The 22500-nt window shown below is 43.4% G+C and overlaps 1 protein-coding gene across 3 annotated transcripts in view; it reads right to left on the bottom strand.

Moving 5' to 3' along the window:
* Nucleotides 1-22500, bottom strand: part of dock4b (dedicator of cytokinesis 4b) — a 118174-nt gene that overhangs the window by 61293 nt on the left and 34381 nt on the right. For all 3 annotated transcript variants that reach the window (XM_078282213.1, XM_078282214.1, XM_078282215.1), the window contains exons 3-12: nucleotides 20224-20264; nucleotides 19491-19546; nucleotides 19152-19248; nucleotides 18258-18406; nucleotides 15929-16013; nucleotides 11374-11525; nucleotides 5663-5744; nucleotides 5462-5522; nucleotides 5217-5349; nucleotides 3294-3382 (exon numbers count right to left, since the gene is read on the bottom strand). In XM_078282213.1, the coding sequence (XP_078138339.1) occupies nucleotides 3294-3382; nucleotides 5217-5349; nucleotides 5462-5522; nucleotides 5663-5744; nucleotides 11374-11525; nucleotides 15929-16013; nucleotides 18258-18406; nucleotides 19152-19248; nucleotides 19491-19546; nucleotides 20224-20264 (945 nt within the window). The remainder of the gene's footprint in view (nucleotides 1-3293; nucleotides 3383-5216; nucleotides 5350-5461; nucleotides 5523-5662; nucleotides 5745-11373; nucleotides 11526-15928; nucleotides 16014-18257; nucleotides 18407-19151; nucleotides 19249-19490; nucleotides 19547-20223; nucleotides 20265-22500) is intronic.

Raw genomic sequence — 22500 nt, 5'->3', positions numbered from 1 at the left:
TTGTTTTAATTGTCCTCCTGACAGTAAGTGTAATGAATTGAAGGCCTTAAATTATGCATGGTATTCCATAACTCCTGCATGGAGGTTTTTACAGGGGGGAAACGGGAGAGAAGACACTGACCTGTACGCTAGAGATAGAGAATATTTATCCACTATGCAAATTTGGTGTGTAAACTTGACAACCGACCCAAGTGCTATCTGTTCTCGAATGTTGTTCTGCAGCACAATAATTGCCCTCTGGGAGGAATTGACTTTTCAGATGAGGCTGTACCCTGTGAAAATGAGCTGCAAATTGTGCTGTGCGTAGTTTGAATTGAGAGTGAGCAAAGAAAGATTCACGGGGCTTTAGAAAGGGAAGTAAAAGCAGTGTGAGAGTTTGGCTTGGCAACGTTTCCCAGAATATTTTGGTTAACAATTAACTCCAAAACGGGTGCTACAGACGTGACCGAGTACACATCTTCAAAATTTGCGGAACTGATATCAGGCTTTTATCACTTCATGTTTCACCTGACAGCATTCATGACAGCTATTAGAGCAAGAGAAGGTCAAAGAGGTTGTGAGAAAGTGAGAAAGAGAGGCAACAAGATAACAGTCCTACCACAGTGACAGAGTCAGCTATGTTAATATTATCATAATGAATCTATTTGGCCCACACAGGTGAATGGTTTGATGTTCTAAGCCATAATACATACACAGTACTGGGACAGTGGTGAAAATCTAATTTTGGAATGAAACTCTTCAATCACATGAATTATGAATAGCATTGAATTCTTCATTATTGTGACAACAGACCCGTAGCTTTCCTCTAATGCACTTTGGAATAGAGAGCGCTGAGGCAAATCAAGCGTTTAGCAGGATCAATGTCTGCAGCTGACAGGTACTCAATGGCTAACATCCCAGTCTTTCTGATAAACAGCGCACTGCAGCCAAGGACTGTAAAGCATTAAAATCATTCACTTATAGCAGAAAATTGACTCTCTGTTAATCATGCTGTCGCAGTAATCTGCATACATGCATGCGCATGCCAAATGAAAGCCTGAAGCAGACACTGGCATCTCAGGCAACTTCCGAGGAAACACACTGAAACAAGGCAACAGCAAGCATGTTGTCCTCCACCAACGATGTCATGTTGAATTGGATTTGATTACATAATGAAAATTGCTGGAACGCAGTGGTGAGATGCATAATTCTCCCCAAGTTTCGTCGAAATCCCACCAGCGGTGTCTGAGATATGGCATGTGACAGATGAACAAATGGACGAACAAACAAGACAGAGTGATCCATCCATCAACCAGCACAGATCCTGTCCAAGTGTCCTTCAGCAAGACACTGAATCCAAACCTGATTACTCAGTGTGAGTCATTCTGGATCTTATCTGAAAATCATCGTGCCTAACTGCCTAAAATGTAAATGTAATTATAAAGCAAATCTTACAACAGATCATCATTATCTATATTGCTTGTCGTAACAAAGCTTGAACATGTTCCTATCATGCAGCAGGCCTAACGCACTAATCATCTGGGGAGGAGGAACACACATCTGCGATGTCATCTACTGATAGTCTTGGAGTTTAACAGCTATAATGCATTATATTATCTGTATGCATTATCTGTATTAAATCAGACACATGAGTAGCCATGTGTTATCTGTGATAATACAGCCAGTCAACAGTTTAAGCAGCAAATAAACCTGACATAAGAACTTTATCAAGATTATGTTGGACTTTAATTTGAGATAAGGAAACAGTAAAGTAAGTGCTTGGTTCATATTCATCTGTGCAGGCGAATATTGTTTTCCATTTCAGTGTCATTCCCCGGGTTTATTTTTATCTAAAATTAATTTTGACTTCTCTTGCGCTTATCAGCTCAGCTGCGCAAAGCGCTTTTTACATCTCCATCCACTCAAAGGCGAGTCTGTCATATGGGATTTTGGCTGGATGCTGCAATTTCTATTGTTATTGTTATTAACCGACGTGGTGTAAAGCTCGGATAGCGGCGAGTGTGCTAAATGACTTTGTGTCAGTCGATGTAATTACTGCCTCCCTCCGCGCTCGTGCAAGATTATTCATGATTATTTAATATCCCTGAGTCGTGTGACTTCTGCTCAAGTAATTATTGGTCTTCAGAGGGAAGGTGGAAAGACGAGCTGACTCAGTAGATCAGTCTCACAGATTCTTGCAGTCTCGTTGTGACATTCTTATAATCCCCCTCTCCTCCCTTCTCTCTGGTGCGTGTGCTGATAGTCCTCATCCAATTATCAACCTTTCTGTGGAACAAGCTGTGCAGCTCATGCAAGAATACATGAGAGATGATTCTCTTTATGTAAAAAAGACGCTGAACTTGGTTAATTCACCAAATGAGTCATTTCCTTATGAAAATAACAGCCTGCGGCGAGTTTGCAGCGACAATTTTTCATAAACAAATTTATGCAAATCAGCTTTGTGACAAACTTCTGGGTGAACCGTTGATGATTGCCCGAAGTTTGTTGTACATTTGCGACTACTTACAAACAGCTGCAAACTTGTGACAACAGTTTGTGGAACTCTATTTAGTTTGATGCAAATATGTGTACTGTACTGTAAAATTCATGATTATTTTTACTTCATTCTTTACACTTCCTTCACTTCCTTTCACTGCAGATGATATTTGAAGAGTTTGTTTCCAAATCATTAACAGCAGTTAATCAATATCTCTAAAATATACTGTAGAAGATCCAGTCTGTGAGAAGGTTATCATTTTGTCAATCCAGATCTCTTATGTGCTATCAATCATTTTGTAGGAATAGATGTTACTTTTTCAGTGATGGGTATCTCTATTTTGGAACAAAATTCTTCATCTGTTCCTTGACATTTCTCTGACGTTGTAAAGAACTGAATGTTCTGATTCTCCACCGACCTGTTGCTATGGGAAACTGCTGATGCTGATGATCAATATGGAGGGATTGCAGCTATTTATAAAATCATCTGAATGCATATGCAACCGCTCTGGGCTTCCTGCAGAGACAACCATGTGCAGATTGATGTGCTCCCTCAAGAGAAACTTCACTCCTACACTACTGCCAATCAGACTGACTGACCGGACACTGACTCATAGTCAGAGGCTGATGATGCAAAGCTGAGTTGCTAAATTTGTCAGCAGCACAGAACACGTTTGTGTAAGAAACAAATCCCATAATAATCAAACCATCAGAGAATTTACAGGGTTGAATATAAATTTTGTTTGCATGAGAAGCATACTTAAATGTCATTGGTGGGTAAAAAAAAAAGAACTGAATAAGCACGATGTGGTTCTTACCGGTGTTGGAGCCGGACAGGTTGTATCTGGAATTGGCCTTCTTGATGATGTTCTCATGGATCTGGTACCACTCACTCTCTGTGTTACACCTGAGAGAGAAGACAAGTACAAGTGACGAGTTAAGTTTGGAAAAAACTCAACGTTTCGTACTTAATTCTTTACCTTTTCTATCATGCATGACCATTTTAGGGAAATGGAACTAGTTGCTAGTCTTTTGCGAGGGTGCTGTAGGGTCGACCTTTGCACTCCTTGCTACTGGTTGCTTGTAATGTTGGTGGTCAAGGAATTTAACGTTATTCTAAAGTTCCACTCAACCTAAGTCGTTCTGGATAGGAGCATCAGCTAAATGCCTACAATGTAAATGTGAAATGAATCACACAAAATCAATAGCAACAAAACTGTTATCCAAGAGGCTGGGTAAAAATAGGCCATGAGTGGTTGAGTTTGTGAAGCAAGGCCCTTTCAAAACAAAAGCTAGGGGTTTGATTCTGACCACAAACAACACAGAGTTATTTATTGTTTGTTTGTTTGTTTGTTTTTATCATTTAACTAGGGCGGGTCAATTAAGAACAAATTCTTATTTACAATGACGGCTTGTCTGGACCTAATTCTCAAAACATTCAGAAAGAACTTTAATACTAATCCAACTAATACCTCCCCGGTGTTAGTGATGGCGGGGTATTTTTCTTTGGGCTAAGTCTGTTTGTCCAGTCAGTCTGTTCCAGCTGCAATTTAGGTCAAACTACTGTGTCAATGGTAGCCTTTCCTGTCCCCCAGGGCCGCATGTAGACTATGTTAGACCACAGAGTACTCCTGCTGCCATTGGGGAGGTAGTAAAAAAAAAAATGCTGAGCCTGTGAAGTACGACAGGAAAAAGTGCCTACACAGTGGAAAAATTCTCATATTGTAATGCATAATCGGAATAGTGCCTTTTTGTTCCTGCAATGTTTCAGGTAATGTTTTTCCCTTTAGATTAGACTGTGCATAAATGATTACATTTTCCACCACTGCTACTGTCTTCACTGTATTTAGTTGGACTACCAGGAAGACATGTGTTGAGGAGGAGGAATATGGATCTAGTAGGAATATCTGGCACACAGATATTCAACGTTTAGCATTTGAGTGTGACTGCAGGTGAAGGACTCCACTGGAACATGACAGTGTTTAACATTTACTTTGTAGCTTCATAAGAGGATATTCCAGCATTTTAGGCTACTGTTAATACATCACTTAAATAAGGATGCAGTGACTAACCAATGTCACTATCAACTGTGCTTTAAAATGCCGCGGTTTTCCAACCATAAACATTTCAGAAGCTGTCATTTCTAAGCTCTTTCAAAGCAGCCTTGCCTTCACACGAGACTGCGCCTGTCAAAACTTCTCCCGAAACTGAATCATGTTGTTTGTGTGTGTTTCTGTGGGCAGAAGCTAACAGAGAGGAGATGACATCCAAGCCTTGTACCCACCGAAAAGCACTTTAAATCAGCAGTGTGGGAGCATTTTGGATTCCTCAAAAATAACCAGAAGGTTGATGAAGAAGACTGATATCCAATTTGCAAAAACTTGCCAACATAAAGTGGCTGCCAAAGAGTCAAACACATCTAACTTGCTACAGCATCTTCGAGAGTTAAACCTGCCCATTGAGATTTAACTCAACCAGTGAAATTATTCCTGCTTCAAGAGCAGCTCTGCCTCCAAGAAATGTTTGTATAACTAAAATTCCAATCTGCCATTTTTTACAAATCGAATGCAATGTCCAAGTCAGCTGCTGGCAATTTAAAAAAAGAAGCATGGTTGAAGTTAAAAGGTTTTTTTTACAAAACGGCAGCAAAATTGTACTCTAAAGTACAGTATGGTGCAAAGGTTGGAAGAAGGGACTCAACAGTGAAATATCAATCTATTCGGTCGGTTACAGCGACTTACGCATACACCTTGAGCAGGTGGTCGTCCTTGGAGTCAGCAGTGAGGAGATCTGCGATGCTGACGACAGCACAGCCGAACGGCCGCCTGTACTGTACGCTACACAGGTTCTTCTTCTCCCCCGCTCCCATCCTCCCTGCACACACACACACACACACACACACACACAGGCATGTCATTATATGAAAGCGAAAGAGATACAAAAAAAAGTGCTCAGTAGAATAAAGAAGCAGCACTTTGCATCTCACCTATTCTTATGACATGTACAACAATGTAGACATCCTTTCTTAGATCGCTGCTGCCCAAATCCTGACAAACAAGACAAAACAGATTCACATTCAGTTATAACATGGAGTGTAATCAACCTGAAATGGGTTATTACTGCTTGGCATAGCTTTGAATAGCTCCCAAAGAGCGCATGTACACACAGAGTCACGTCCAATACTCACCACAAATAGAGTGCATTGTCTTTCTGTCTTCTCTGGCGACTTGGGCACCCCGCTCTTATTCAGCCTGACAAAGAACCTTTCACTGTAGGAGAGGAGAGATGGAGGGAAACAGAGGAGGGGGGGGAACACACAGAGAGATGAGTGGGGTTAGGAGTGATGGGCGGGGGTCATCATAAACAACTGAATCCAAGACGCTGGCTGCAGGAACAGAATAAAGATTAGAAACGGCGTCACAAACGTCAAACGCTGAACTGTGGGAACCGGAGGAACAGCTTCAAAGTTCAAACTTCAAACTAAAGCTGTCTGAAACTTTGAAATAGAATAGGAGGCAGCAGATAGAGAGACAAAGAGAAATAGAGAGAAAGACAGAGATATATAAAGCTTGAATTACTGAACCAAATCCCCAACGAAGAACTTTGGTAACATATCCGACAACAGTACAGCCTCGACTGAATGAAATATTCATTGGGTTGTTGCATATTGTGGATTCTCTCAGAGACATTTTAAACCAGATACTGGACTGTCAGCAAAAACAGTGATGGGTAACAACAAAAACTGACTTTGTACATCATCAATAAAGTTATACTGCCATGTTGGCTGTCATAATTCTTCTCTGGTTGTGACAGTAGGCGGAGACCATAAATAGCATGGTGAATGAGGGAAAAAAGTGAGAAAATGTAGAAAAAGTACTTTAAGTTCAATAGTAGAAGGTAAATATATAGATGTAATCATTGTAGAAGTCCCACTTGTGACTGCATGGTTGCTGCTACATTTTGGTTCCATTTCCACAAGGAATTATTTGGAAAAACCAAGTTACAAGAACTGGCCTCTTAAAAGGTTGGTTGTGATGAGAGTTGTATTGTGTTGCATTACGTAGTACAACCGTATAACAGTCAATAAAGAATCTTCTGCCATACTAATGCAGGATTTACAGGATAGATGCATGAAGGGGGATTTCCACAATCACTGTAAGCAGTGGTCAAGATAATTGGAAAGTGTGTTGACAGGTTTCTTGCTTGAATAACACTCGATCATACTGTGATTACACATATCACATAGTGCACAGTATGAGTTGCAGATCTCAAATGACTGACACAACTTTAAAATTGGAAATTCTATAGCCTCACAAAGCAGAATGAACTGTCTAGCAAAAACAGATTTGGCCTCAAATACCCCCACCCCCTTGTGCAGGAATGGAATGGTGTGTGTGTGTGTGTGTGTGTTGGGAAAAAAGGAAAAGGATGAACATAGATTGCCTTTTCATTCTCTTTGTACTCTGCTCTTTCTCTGTCTCCCTCTCTGTCTCTCTCTCTTACACACACACACACACACTCAAAGAGAGGCAGCAGCGGCATCCTGCTGGGCCCGTCTCATCCCGGCTGGCGAGCCGAGGGCTAATCCAGTTAGGTGACTTTCACAGTCCACCGATAAGCAGAGAGAAAACCTTGTAATGCACCAGCGCCTGACAATGAGCCAAGTCGCTGGCACGGCTAGCAGCACAAGCTACAGTAGGCTGGCCCATTCAGGCAAGAGCAAAATATACGCCAACAGATTCTGTAACACTTGACTTCATGCTGCATATACAGCTACAATGGATTATAATGTTTTCTAATGGACTGTGAGCTATTAAAAGCTCTTATCACAAGCTTAAAAGTTGCCATGTCTCGTCCATGATGCAAATAAGAGGCTGCTTCATCGTAGCTGCGCTGTAATTCAATGTTTTTGTATATATAGGGCAGTGCGAGCCATCGTTTGAATTAATAAGGACGTTTATCATTAATTATTTAGAAGCTTATAATACTTATAAGATTTCCTCTCATCGTCCACATTTGGAATGAACCGGTTGAGAATGTTAGCCATTTGATTTGGGTTTGGTTGTCCCTCATTAGCTGCCCTCTGTAACTTTCCAGGCCATTTATCCGGCCATATGGAGACGGATTCCTATGCATTAGACATGAGAGTCGCGCACACTTTCCAAATCCTAATTAACGCTCCATTCTTGAAACCCCAACTGCCAATTAACAGCCACTCCTGCGAACCCAGACACACAAGTCTCTCTCTCTCTCTCTCTCTCTCTCTCTCTCTCTCTCTCTCTCTCACACACACCCAACCCCCCCCCGCCCAACTCTTCGCTCACACAGCTGCAGTGTGTTGATCAGCCTGGCTAAGAGGACCAGTGTCCCCCAATGGGACCATATCTCTCTCTATCACCGCTCGCATTAACATAACATGAATGGTCGACTTCCCTCCCCTTTGGGCCCGGCGCGCCGCTCACAGCGTTTGCTATTTCCTCTCCCGATATCGATGATTGCATTAGGAGCTGTACGCTCTCTCGCCTAGGGGCCAGGGAGGGAGGGGGGGAGGGGGGGGGGGGAGAGAGAGAGTGAGTGACTGGCGTGTAAAATACTAGATAAATTAACTGCCACCGCCGCCGAACTACCACCCCCCCCCCCCTCCCCAAAACCCAAATCCACCCCCAGGGGCCACATGGAAAGACGAGGAAATGACTCCACAACGGAGTAGCAGAGGGAAGGGAAGGTAGGGGAGGGTGTGTGAACATGCATAGACAAGGTTTATCATTATCAATAAAGCAAAGGTGTGGAGATAGGAAGAGAAGAAACAGGCACAGACTGATGCAGACAAATAGAGACAGAAAGACCCATAGACAGGCAGGCAGAGAGACATTTAGCCAGACCGATAGAGAGAGAGAGGCACACACAAGGGCCGAGCCACCAACCACATCCAACCCTCCTTTGACAATTCCCACTGGGCCTCTGCAGTTCATACAAATGACAGTAGCGCACACACACACACACACACACACACACGCACACACATTGCCAGTCATCCATGGCTGTCCTTGTTAAAGCTGAGTGGAAGATGGAGGGAAGCTGTTCGCGCCAGTGTGTGTCGAAAGGGTATGAATGGTCTTCATACCCTGGACTTACGCGTGTGTGTGTGCGTGTGTGTGTGTTTTGTGTGTGTGTGTGTGTGTGTGTGTGTTTGTGGTGTGAAACAGCATGAGCGCTTACCAGGTAGAGAAAACAGCAGGATCATGTGTGAGCATGGTACAGTATGTTGCCTCTGTGTGTGTGCGTGTGTGTGTGTGTGTGTGTGTGTGTGTGTGTGTGTGTGTGTGTGTGTGTGTGTGTGTGTGTGTTGCTAAAGAGCTGGACAGGGGGTCTGTATTGAGCACAAAGAAGCTGCCATGGTGAATAGGGGCTGGTGGTGTTGGCATGGTACTGAGACAACGGGTCGGACCCCCATCTGGTCTCAGACACAAACACACACATACACACACACACACAAACCACCAGCACTGAGGGTTGCGATCAAGTGGCTCCCTGCCAGGTAGCTTGTGTGAATGTGTGTGCGTTTGTGCGTGTGTGTGTGTGTGTGCATGCGTGCACGTGTGTGTGTCTGTTTATGTGTGTGACGAGACAGTGAGAGACAACCTTGGCTAGCTGCCATTAGGAGAATCTCCTGGAAGACAAGTGAGGTAGGAGAAAAGCCCTGCGATCACAACACACACACACACACACACACACACACATTGAACCATGCAGGAACAATGGCTGAGGCCCCGGACTGCCTTTCCCACCCGCAACTGCTAGAAAAAACATAATTAGCTGAGATAGGAAATAAGATAAACTGCAATGAAATAATGGAGCTTTGTATGTGACTGCTGGCTGTGAGTTCCCCTGTCTGTTTTTTAAATCAGAGGATAGAGTCATTGTTCTACAGGCACATGTGTGTATGTTCCCCTTATGATAGGTGATTGTTAATGTTTGTTTTGCTCCTTTTATTTACTTTTTTATACTTTGTAAAGAAAAGTGCTAGAAAAATCGCTATTATTATTACCATTAATATTACCCAGTGGTTATAATGTGCAATGCTTGTTGACTTTTTATGCGTGTTGTTGACAATGCTTTCATAGCGTACACACAACATTTCGTGTGTCAAGAGAAACTGCGACAGCTCCGCGTGTTTAAACTTTCTAATTAGAGGCAACTTTATTCCGTGGAAGAGAATGTGCTGCCTGTAAATCTACTTCAAATGGATGACAGCACTCAAGGAGTCTAATTATGCTTACCTGGCTAAGGTACTCAATCTTTTCAGAAGAGCCAGGAGAGAGAGAGAGAAAAAGAGAGAAAAAGAGAGAGAGAGAGAGAGAGCTCGGAGTTGAAATTAATATGATACCGTTGGACGCTAATCACCCACTTCTAGCCAAAGTGCGGGTTGGGAAAAAGCACTAAAAATTACCTTCATTATCGCAGACTTCAGAGGTGTGAGTTAAAAGGAGACGAGAGAGCACACTTAAATAGACCTTTCCTCATTACGGGTGCTCGTGATGCACCGATACGTTGTGCATGCGTGAGTGTGTATGAACGCATGTCTATCTGCTGACAGCCTTGCACACCCCGGATAAAAATAGAAAAGAGCTCTTTTCTTTTCTCATGTGCCATTACTCACATGGGGAGTTGAGGAAGCTGCAGCCTGCGCTCTACATCCAAGGTTTAAAGAAACTTGGGACAAGAGGGCAGATAATATGACTAGTGGCCGCACAATAGAGTGATTTTCTGCCAGTAACGTGATTAAGTGAATTGGATTTTAGCAGGAGTCGAAGTGGAGTTACTGTATGCTGCTCAAAATGCTAAAAAAACATGAATCCCATCAATGTCACCCTTGTTCCTCTGATGTGACCCAGAGGGGCGTGGAGCTAAGTCAAACACAAGCACGGCTTATCAGAAGAAGTTTCAGTGTTGCTGTTCTCATTTTTTAACCCACTCTTTTTTCTTTCTTGATGAATCTACTTGTTTGCGAGATGAAACGGAATTTATTTCCTGAAGTGTGAAACCGGGGAATTTAAACACAGTATTCTGTCTGACCGACGCCCCATCAGGAGGGTGTGTGTGTGCGTGTGTGTGTGCGTTTCTGTGTGTGCGTACATGCGTGCCTGAGTGTATGTGTGTGTACCTGTGACGTCTGCTACCCACTGTGGTGTTTAACTGCAGACTCCCAAGGCCATCGTCTCTGTTATGTGGACGGCGCTGACACTTTTTTTTACGAGAAAATAGCGCGGCCTTGCCCACTTTTAAGTGTTTAAGCGCATTTTAACAACCTACTTCATCTAATAAATCTTCATGAATATAATTATAATGCATCTTCTAGACTTTAGAGCGGGAGCCGTCAGAGATATCCCCCTGCGATGCATCCATAATACATCTATTCTGCATTCCTTCTGAAATGTCATGAAATGGCATTGAATAATCGTAGTTTAGAACAAAGTTTGAGAGTTTTTTTTCAAATGCATTGATTGCTAGGTCAGTCTTTGCACTTGATTTTTTGTTTTACCAACTGGGAGCATTAATGCAGTAGTAATTTACTGGTTTGTGCACTGCATGCAGTAAAACAATTGAACTTCAACTACTGCAAGTGGCTGCATCTGTATAAAGCGCTTAAACTAGAAAGTATTTGCCTGAGTTGTGTAATTCACTCATTCATTTTCTTTTCTTTCTATTCACTTTACCCTTATATTCCATTCCAGAGGGGTAGCCAAAATATGGCAAGATAATAAATATTATTATTTGTATGCAAAAGAAATGCACTTTCATCGTTTCTTTCTGGTTTCATAGGCCAATAATTTGTTCTTCTTGACACCACCACAAATCTGGACATAGCACTGAGCGACCGATGTAAACTGTCTTTACCTGAGTGGCCGGTTCTCCCGTCCGTCATAGATGTGGAAGTAGACCTCTAGCTCCTCCCCCAGATTGGCGCTCATCAGACTCTTCATGTGGACAAACAGGTGGTGGGTGCTAGCGGGCACGGGGGTCTCCTTCTTACGATGCCGATGTTCCATCTACAAGAAGAGAAGAGAAGAGAAGAGAAGAGAAGAGAAGAGAAGAGAAGAGAAGAGAAGAGATCAAAAATTAAAGTAATGAAAAAACATACTGTACTGCTCCAATATGGGTATAGAGGGATACATTTAGAAAGTGTAAAAACATACTCATATCCATAAGCACAAAATCCTGAAAGATCATGAAATGTAGGACCAAAGCCTATTAAATACAGTTAATACTGTGGAAAAAACAGCATGTGCTGAGGTCCCTAGTCTAATATTAATCTTAAACTCTTATAAAGCACATAATGGGTCATCCTAAGATAATGTTTTTGAGGATTGTCTTATCTGTGCTTTGGAAATGATGAGTTTTATAGTTATATAGCATTTGGGCGTTTCATTTGGATGCATACATATTATTTATTATTAGGCACCAACTGCTTTAAAAAGGGATGCCTACTGTTTAATACCACTGGCAGCAGGTTGCCACAGCATGCTTCCCTTAAATCTGATTCGTCTCACATAAGATACTGTCCTGTCGGTGCCAACGATAAGAACGGGATACAGACGTTCACACACGGCATGCACACACTGGCGCACACACAGACGAACAAACACATTACACATATGGTGTGGCAGGTATATCACTGTTTTGGAAAATACATTTAAGATCTTTTATCATCTCAAACAGGGCATGAAAGTAGCAAAAATAATAATTCTACCTTTTTTTTCTTTGGTTTATTTATTTACCTCTAGCACCTCTCTATCATATGTGATCATTTTCTGGAGACAAAGAAATATTCGTAACATCCATTGTCAGGGTGCTGTGACTTTGAACGTTGCACTGTTTTCTATTGGTGGCTTGTAATCTCGGTGATTTAGGAATTAAAACACAGTGTAAATCAGTCCAACAGAACAGCTCTCACATCTCAGCCTCTGGTACTGCATTTACAATCTCTGGTATTACACGCTACATTAACTCAACAAGATCTATATCAACGAGATTTATCTTTTAGCCACACACAGCCTGGTGTGGCATACAGAATTACATACAGTATACACACAGTAGGCATATCAGTGTGCACATTACAGCTGTGTTTATAAGAGATTCATCCTAATCCGTTGTCAGCGTCCAAAAAGACAAGGACTAGCTGAACTGAGCATCAAGGCAGGGCTCACACACACACACACACACACGCACACACACACACAGACACACACACACGCACACACAGAGCACCAGATGGTCAGTGGAGCCCCTGCCAAATCTTGCCCCGCATACACTGCTGTAGTAGGAAGTGAAGAGATGAGGAGGACAAGAGGAGGATGAGGAGAGAGGAAAAGGAAAGAGGAAAGAAAAATGGAGAGAGCTGAGTGGAGGACAAAGCCCTTAAAGTAATACACTAATGCGTATGTGTTTGCTTAGTGGAAAGTACAAGCTAGCTTTGCATCATCCCAAAAGCACCGCTGAGTATTAAATACTGAATACACAAAGGTGAAACTGCTACCGATTGTCTCCTGCATTGATAAAAGAGATTATTCATCAAAATGTTTCTTTTTAGAGGACTTAAACATGCTAGGAAATTATATCACAAGTCATTTCACAATTGCAATATCTGTCAACATATTGGTTCGTCCCTATAAGAGATCCCAAAAGAAAACACAAGACTTTTAGCAACACTTAGTTTGTCTATTTTTTGTGTTTTTTTCTCTTCGAAACCTTGCTTACGTAACAGGGTTAAGCCCCTGGTTTGATGCAGAATGACTCGGTCTTTGCAGGCCTATAATAAGTCGTGGTATTTCATTAGGAGGTTATTTTCAGTGTGTCATTTAAGCCGCCCGGCGGGAGCAGTGTGGTTATATGACGGCTTCAGCATGACTAGACACAAAGGATAGACATGACAGCCTTGGAACAACACTGGCAACCCTGTTGGCAACACATAGCGCTGTGGGCTAGAGGGAGGGAGAGAGAGAGAGAGAGAGAGAAGGGAGCTGAACACAGAGAGAAAGAGAGAGAGCATGCCCATGTGTGTGCTTGCCCAACCATCTTATTATTGTTCACCCGGTAATCTTTTCCAGCACGCCGGGCTAAACAGCGTGAAGCGCGCGCCACGCCGAGCGACCGTCTAAATATCCTCCGCTTCTAGAAGGAGAAAGGGTCAAACCGAGGCTGCGGATCGAGGAACTTCCACTCTTTCTACATCCGTCCTTCAGTTTCCCTTCATCACTCACTTCTACACCGCTCCTTAAGCCTCTTTTCATCTCTCTTTTAAGCTTGTGAAGAAGGGAGACCTGTGTGACATAAATGGGAAGTGAGAGAAGATGCGTGTGCGTTTGCGTGTGTGTGTGTGTGTGCTATTATGCAATCTCCATGGTGATAATTGAAGCCATGGAGGAGATTTTACTATGCCCGTGCAAATCTATCACCACTGTCTGATCTGCCACCGGTAATGGGATCTACACTCGGGCCCGCTGCACACTCTCTGCTCTGAACTCACTCTCCCAGGAACAACTAGAGGTTTGAAGCTGACTTGCCTTGGCACTAAAGACGGCTTTAGTGCCAAGGAAAGACTGGGGAGCCAGTTCGGGATTTGAGAAAGGTTTCTCAGCAATACTGACTTCAAAGCCTCTACCAAAGAAATGCTTGAAGAGAGTCTATTTTCAGGACTGTACTTCAAACCCATGATTATGTAGCCTACATATGAAGGGTTTCATTGTAAAATGCTGCATATCCATTTTTGCTACCTGAATTTCCTCAGTCACTAATTCAAAGACGCAGAAGATTCGGTCCTCACAAATAGAACTAGTTTGCAGTTTGCATGTCTTTTGATGAGTCATGACTTCCACAGTAACCCAAAATGTGCTTTGCTTGCATACAGGCAATCATTTTGCAAGAGTAGATCACCTTTTTATCAAATGGTAGACTCATCATGTAGAGTCTATGCAGTGCTTTGTGCTATCAAATCCCTCTCATCTAATGAACTGAATGTAAATGCTGAATTCAAAACGAAATATTTTTTGCATACCACTTAACTCCTCGTCCCTGTGCAGCAGTCAGGCTACATGTTCCCACAGTACCCCCCCACACACACACACACCTTTTCCCTGCCTTCACCACACACACACACACACACACACACACACACACAGACACACACACACACACACATACCAGCTAATCTTCATCTCAATTCAATTAATCCACACCACAGCAGCACAGTGTAATATGAAAACAAAGGAGCTGCTCTTGTAAACAAAGGTCTCACTGAAAATTACCAATGTAATTTAGGCTCAATGTGGTGATTGGTAATGCCTGTGTGTGTGAGTGTGTGTGTGTGTGTGTGTGTGTGTGTGTGTGCGTGTGTGGATAGATGGCGGCAGTAAATGCCTGTCTTTATCATGTCCCAGTATTGGGGAATTGCAGTCATTTGCTCATATTGTACGGCGTTTAATAGAGGTGCATTAAGCTTTCATCCTGCTATGCCTGCTTTTGTTTTGACTAACAAAAAAAACAGATGGATTAAGAGCTTCAATTACCACTGCGGAGGGAAAGCCATCACAGTGTGCATGCGTGTGTGTGTGTGTGTGTGTGTGTGTATGTGTGTGCAGAATTCTCTCCACAGTGCATCAGGGCAGAGATGTGGTTGCCACGGTAACAGCAGTTGGGGCTCGGAGAAACCGAGAAGCAGGGAGCAAACGGCGGGGGAAGGAAGGAGAGAGTGAGCGAGAGAGGTATGGAGACAGATGGAAAGAGGGAGAAACACAGATATTCAATCACAATCGTATTTTTTTCCACATGTGAGGAAAAAGACACTGATGCCTGTAGCTCATTCAGTGAACACTGAAAATGAATTTTGTTCCACAATAGGAGGAAAAAAAAGCGGCCTGCTCTGACAATAGCATAAAATGACCACAGATTATGGTACTTTTTCAATAAACTGAATGAGAAGATGAGGCAGGAAACTAAAATGTGATGTGAGGAATGGTTTGAACCCATGGCAAAGGCAGAGCACTACACCACATATACATATATATATTTTTTTTTTCAGATTTAGTCCAGTCTGATGCCATGGACCAAGTGTGTGTGACGTCATTTCCCATTCTACAAAGCAAGACATCCACATGCAGACATGCGCTTTCGCCAGTGTGGAAACTGACTGTCTGCATGTGACACTGCAGGATCAGCTGGGGCGGCCAAATGATGCTAAAACTCCATCATGGTTGTTTTGTGATACTTCATCGGCCGTGGAAATTCTCTTTCTGCTTGACAGATTCAGTGTCTTGCTTCAGGACATTTCAGCAGGGTGGATGCTTGCTGACGCGGAGGCTCGAACCCCAGGTCTCCCAGTTGAAGGACGGCCACCCTGTGGCCTAACTGAGGTGTCATTTTGAGAGCTGTCCAGCTGTCCAGCAAAGCCACTCACCAGTCTGTAAAGTTCTGTGACGCTGATTTCATCTGGGTCCACCATGCTGAACTCTCGCCTGGGGACCAGGTCCAAGCCGAGCTGTCTGTAACACACACACACATACAAACACATCATGAAAACACATCCACAGATAGAGGTAGTGAATGAATTTCATGTTGTTTAAATGTTTAAAGCAGAGAGTTCCTCATCTGTTGCCATCCAAAAAAGGCAAGGACTGAACTGAGCATCAAGGCACACACACACACACACACACACACACACTCACACACACACTAAACTTGACAGATTGTCCTCCTCTCCCAGGAACAGATGAAAGAGAAAAGTTTCTCTTCATTTAACCCTGCTGCTCCGCCCACTGTCCTCCTTCTCCTCCTTCCTCCCTCTGCTCCCCTCCACCTCTTGCTCATCCCCTTCCTCTTCCTTCCTCTCCTCCTCTGCTCCCCTCCATCTCTTCCTCATCCCTTTCCTCTTCCTCCTTCTCCTTCGCGGCCTCCTCCCCTTCCCTACCGCCGACCAGCTCTTCCTTTTCTCGCTACTAACCCCAATGCTCCTCTTCATCCTCTGCCTCCATCACCTCTTCTTCTTCTCCTTCTTCCTTTTTTTCTCATCTTCCTCTTTTTCCTTCTCTTGTTCATTTTCTTAAACTCTTTCCTCACCTCCTCATCCTCCTTTTCCTCACCCTGACCCATTCTTTCTTTTTCTCTTCTTCCTCCTTTTAACACTCCCTCTTCCTCCCTCTCTTCCTCTTCCTCCTCCCTCTGCACCTCCTCCTCTTCCTCCTCCCTCCTCCCAGGGTGGCCATCTTAGTGGACCGAGATGGTGTGTTAGAGTGTGTCTCCTTGTCAGCGCTAAGAGAGACAGGCCTAGTCAACCGTACCGCAGCCCACAGCTAGGGACTGTCCACACATCTCCACATAAGGAATAGGCAAGTAAGTGTGTGTAGGTGTGTGTGTGTGTGTGCATGCATGTGCGTGTGTGTTGAGGGATTGAGGAGGGATGGCGGTAGGGAGACAGAGTGTGTGTGTAGGTGTATGAGAGAGAGAAAGACAGAAAGAGAGGGAGGGACAGAACGACAGAGGGAAAGAATGGGGACTGACAGAGTAAAATGGAGAGAATGAGTGAAAGGGGGTGAAGGGGAAAGAGAGAGAGTCGAGAGAGAGAGAGAGAGAATGACAGAACAAGTCAATTTTTTTGTTTCACCCCCATGGCATGGAGAGAGAGAGAGGAAAGAGAGAGAGGGAGTGCTGTCTGTTTGATGGGGAAGGGAGCTGATTGAGTGTAGAGTGTGCCTGCAGGGAGAGAGAGAGCGCGAGAGAGAGAGAGAGAGAGAGAAAGAGAGAGAGTATATGTGTGTGTGTGTGTGTGTGTGTGTGTGTGTCTGTGTTTGTCTGAGAAAGAGTGAAAAATGAGAGAATCAGAGTAGCCTACGGCACGAAAGCGAAACATTTAGAAGGGCCAAAGAGCAACCCAAGAGCTAGGAAGACAGAGTTAACAAGTCATTTTAATCACATATTCAGTCTTAAATTCTTATTTTTTTGAAAAGTTATGCCAATGGAGTGAGATAATTCCACCTGTTTCCAATACAGTTTAACTTGTTTTGTTCTAGAAACGAGTGTCGATGTCTTGAAATGCCAGAATAGACCATAGACCTATTAACTTACATCTGGAAACTGGCAAGTACAGCCCAGTTATGTTTGACTGTTGTGTACCAAGATAGCTTACACATCATATAAACATCAGGATAAAGGGACATAGGGACATAGGTTCATATTTTAAGGTAATAGGCCTATATTTGGCCCGGCCACTATAGCTAGCTACCGGCATCTAGCCTAGCTAGCCAGCTAATTAGCTAGTACGCTAAATTCCCTGCTAAATTAAAGCATTGTAGTTGTTGTTCCTGAGATTACTGGCTAATTTGATAACTGTTGAGTCTATCTGAAGTCCTCACTTATGCAGGAACTGTATGTCAATCTTCTCAGAGTCTCCCACCTCGAGTGTGATGTAAATTCAAAATGACCAAAATTATTGAAATAAGCTGTTTTGCAGAAACAAGTAAAATCACATCACTCCATGCAGCAGATTTAACACTCAATTCTAGATGAACCAACTTGTTAAGATGGATATGTTTGCAGTGTAACAGTAGGCTAAAAGAGTGTGCTTTTGCATATTCAACAACAATTTTGTAAGGTTAAGATCCTGGCATCAAGCTGTCCAAGAACCCTGACAAGGAGTATTAGCAGTGTATCTGTGTGTATTCCAAAATAATTCCCACTGGAGCGATATTCAGACAGATATTTGGATGGATCTCCACCGCTCTCCTACTCACTCGTTGCCCCAGTCCAGTCTGGCAGTGATGTGCTGCTTGACGTCCCGCATGCGGTCGTGGGTGAGGTGGCCCACCAGCACCTGCCTCCTCAGGTCCAGGATTTCATTCATCACATGCCAAAGCCGGTGGAACAAATCCCCCTCGTTCTTCTGCAGAAGGACGAAACGGCGGGGAGGGGAGTGAGGGAGGAGAAGATGTGAAGAGAGAGGGAAAGAGGAGAAGAGAGGAGAGAAGGGCGAGGCGGAAAGAGCGAGGCGCGGAGCGGAGGAAAGTGAGTAGAGAGGAGTAGAGATCGGGTCAAAGAAGACGAATGAAAGGCAGATTGACGGGAGAGACAGACAGAATGAGGATGAGAGAGGGAGAGGAATGGCAAGGGGAAGACGGAGAGAGAAAAAAAGAGTGAAGATGCAGATGCAGTGAGCCACCCGAAATGTAAGTGAAAAAGAAGAGAGAGAATGCAGATGAAGGAGAAAGCCAGATCAACAGTGAGAGAGGGAGAAGACGACCCAGGGAGAGAGAAGCAGACGGAAGGACTTAAAATGGATTTGTGCAAATTAGCTTCAATGTCCTGCTGCTTTTTTCCTTCAATTTATGCACTTTGATCTGCAAGTATTCATCAGCTCAATTTAATCAGCACCCCAGATAGCTTAATAGGCCACAAACACAATCAATCCAGCTAATGAATGTGTATGGAAAAGCTTTGACTGTTTGCAGCTTTTGAATTACCCAGGGCCAAATAAATTCCTTTCACGAGAAAACGAAAAAGGCAGCTCCACTTAGCCAGTAGTTGATATTGAAGTCGATTCTCATTCATGAGTTTGTATGTGTGTGTGTGTGTGTGTGTGTGTGTGTGTGTGTGTGTGTGTGTGGCGGCATGTGGGTGCGAATGCTTACCACATAGAGCTGTTTCCACATGGCACCCCAGTCTCGCAACGTTGACGTCATCTCTGTGATGACCGAGTCTTCTGTTGGGATAACTGTCTCAAATTGCCTATAGGTTGGAATTGCACACACACACACACACACACACACACACGCACGCACACACACACACACAGACACACACACACAAAAGAATTGTATCATTCTGAGCATTGGAGTTAGCGCTCAAATCCACAACTTCATCTCATCTTCTCACCTTCTCTCACACACACACACACACACTAACACACACACAGAATGAATGAGAATGGAAAAAGACACGTAGACAAACATGGACCGCTGATTACTTACCCTTTATTCTTGATATGGGCGTTCTTCAAGTGGATGTAGTTGCATGGGAAGATCCCCTTTGGACAGAAGATAAACAGGTTAATGAAAAGCCATTCTAATGCAATCCGAATCAATCGACTCCAATGCCATCAGCACCATCTATTTACATGTGGAGATGATGCACATAATCAATATGCTGTTAAGTGTGTTTGTGGGTTGAAAGAAGGAGGGAGAAGGGAGGCAGACAGAAACAGAGACAAAGAGATAAAAGAGGAGAGCAGTGGGATTTAGGAGAGAGACAAAAAACAGATGAAAAGACTGCGTGTGTGTGTGTGTGTGTGTGTGCACTGTTTGACGTTATTAAACTGCAAGTTGCTCCCTATTGACTTGAAGAGATCAAAGCGGAGCCAATATTTCAGTATCTGAGAATAAATGCAGCACACACACACACACACAGACTCCACACACACATACACACACACCTAACGCTTTACTTCTAACTTGTCTTATACTATAATATATTCATATTCACCGAACAAGAGCTTTGTGACGCTCACATTCATAACTGTCAATTCGACTGTTAGCCTGTGTCATTTGTAACATCTGTTATTTGTGCCATACATGCGAAGCTTAATTGCCAATATTTTATTCTGTTAGAGTAATTTTGAGCAGGGGGACTTTTAATTTGACACACACACACACACACACACACACACACAAACACATGCACACACACACTCCTAAAGTCACCCACCTTGGCATTTGGATTCTTCAGGATGAATCCTCGGTACCAGCCTGCAGAGACAAAACACCGTTTTAATTTCCACCATGTCACTGTGACTTTCACACCTATTATCTCTTTATCTGGCTTAGACTGCAGAATACACAGGGAGAGGAGGTGGGGAAGAATGGAATACATTTAATAAGGGAGAGGGAGAGAGATGTGTGCATGTGTATGGATGCATAATGTGTGTGTGTGTGTGTGTGTGTGTGGGCGTGTGTATCTGGCTGTGTGTGTTTGACAGTGATTTAATGAAAATCATTCCTATCCTTCTGACAGCTGTACGTACCAAGTAATTTCATAACACGCCCACCAAACCTTCATTTTTATTCCAACTCAGTGCCATCTGATAAGGGGACTGAGACACTGCTGAATGGCTAACTAGGTCTCTCACTGCCAAATGGATAACTTTCCACTTCCACTAAAAATACCAACACCACTTCACAACACACACACACACACACACACAGTAAACTGTATAAAACGGTATATGTCACAGCAGCACTCAATTCACAAGTACACGGTGTTACAGAGCAACTTGTTTTGCAGCGTTTTCTGTGACCACAGACCAATACACGGTCGAAGGGAGTAACCTGTGACACACTCAGCTACTGAAAGCCACACTGTGACCTGTCTGAGCAGGTGTGAAAAAAGCAGAGATTGGTGAAAAAAAATAAGCCTTGCACTCTTTTCACACCGTTATACACTCCAACCTGGGCTCACGCCAAATGAGTAAGTGCCAGATGCCTCGGCAAAGCCCAACATTGATTACAGTAAAAAACGATCTAATACATTTACATCGAGGGCTTTGGGCTGATGCTCTTACCCAAACCGACGATTTTAAGCTGTTGCATTCATTGTAAGTCCCTCTAGATAAGAGCTTTAGCTAAATGGCTAAAATGTAAATGTATTAGATCATTATAATCGCTGTTGGGTTTTGCCAGAGCATCTACGACTTAGGCAATATTTCTGTCCCTGATTTGATTTGGGGATCCCTGACCAGGCTGGCATAGAGAAATCTGCCTGGGTCTGCAGTGTGAAACACATAGTACTTGCTAGATGAGCCATTTATTCAGTAGCAGAGGTCAAATAGTGAGACAGCTCTTGGCAAAGGTTTATGTCAGCAAAGGATGGCAAGGCGAGACTCATACATCAGTCGGATGTGATAATCGATCCATATTTTTACAGCACTTTACACTACGCGCAAACCGCATTCATCGCTGCCATGAAAGTTAAAAAGTTCAAGAAAGAGCCGGTGACGTGCCTCTAGTCAAAAATCAATTACACTGCGAGCAGGCGGCGCTAAAGACGGGCGCCGTATGTCAGTGAAGACACCGCCACTTGGCAGGCTCCTGTGTTTAGAAGTGTCGACAGGAGACGGAGTATCAACACGAGGCAGAGCCATTAGTCTGTCTCCTCTCTGCTGTCAGCGGCCCGTCTCTCAGCCTGCCATGACTTTGATTTCGTTCCTCCCCTCTGAGCAGAGCGCTCCGCTGGCTGCGCTATTGTCTGCTTCCTCTGGGCCTTTCGCCGCAATATTTGCATCCCTCTGGCGGGCTGGCTGCCTGTCTGTGTGCCTGTCTGTCTTTCTGTCTGTCTCCCCTACATGTCTGCCTGCTCAAAGAGAGAGAAAAAAAAAAACAGGAAGTGAGACATAGTGTGTCAGCTCAGGAAGAGGGAGGTGTGTGTTTTTGTGTGTCTGTAACTGCTTATTTGTGGGAATGTGCATAACTGCGTGTCGAAAGGTTCAAAGCCGAGCGGGTCGGTGAAACCTAGAGTGAAACACAGATTCACAGAGAGAGAGAGAGAGAGAGGGAGAGAGAGAGAGAGAGAGAGAGAGTGCTTCGCTATGATACTACATTTGATGTTATTCTTGAAATTAAAAAAGGTAAAATATACTGAGATGGTGAACTAGCAAATTCCTCCTCACCTCGGGTCCTATGATTTCCCATTTTAATAGGGTTTTTTTTATGACGACCATCACTGTTCCATCCTCTTAGAAATGTAATATAGTCTACCTCATTATCAGTGTCTCTCTAGGACTTTTATTTTTATATTTATTCATTTTTATTTCATTACTTTTTCTTACTTTTGGTGCACTGTGGGGGGTGGAATAATAAAAAAAAAAAAAGGAAAAATGTGAACAGCTATCAGTATGTACACTCACTGAGCACTTTATTAGGAACACCTGTACACCTTCATATTCATGCAATTATCCAATCAGCCAATCGTGTGGCAGCAGTGCAATGC

This window comes from Centroberyx gerrardi, chromosome 24 (assembly GCF_048128805.1).
Source record: "Centroberyx gerrardi isolate f3 chromosome 24, fCenGer3.hap1.cur.20231027, whole genome shotgun sequence".
NCBI lineage: Eukaryota > Metazoa > Chordata > Actinopteri > Beryciformes > Berycidae > Centroberyx > Centroberyx gerrardi.
The sequence above is the reverse complement of the archived record's forward strand: the minus strand, read 5'-3'. Positions and strand labels throughout refer to the sequence as shown.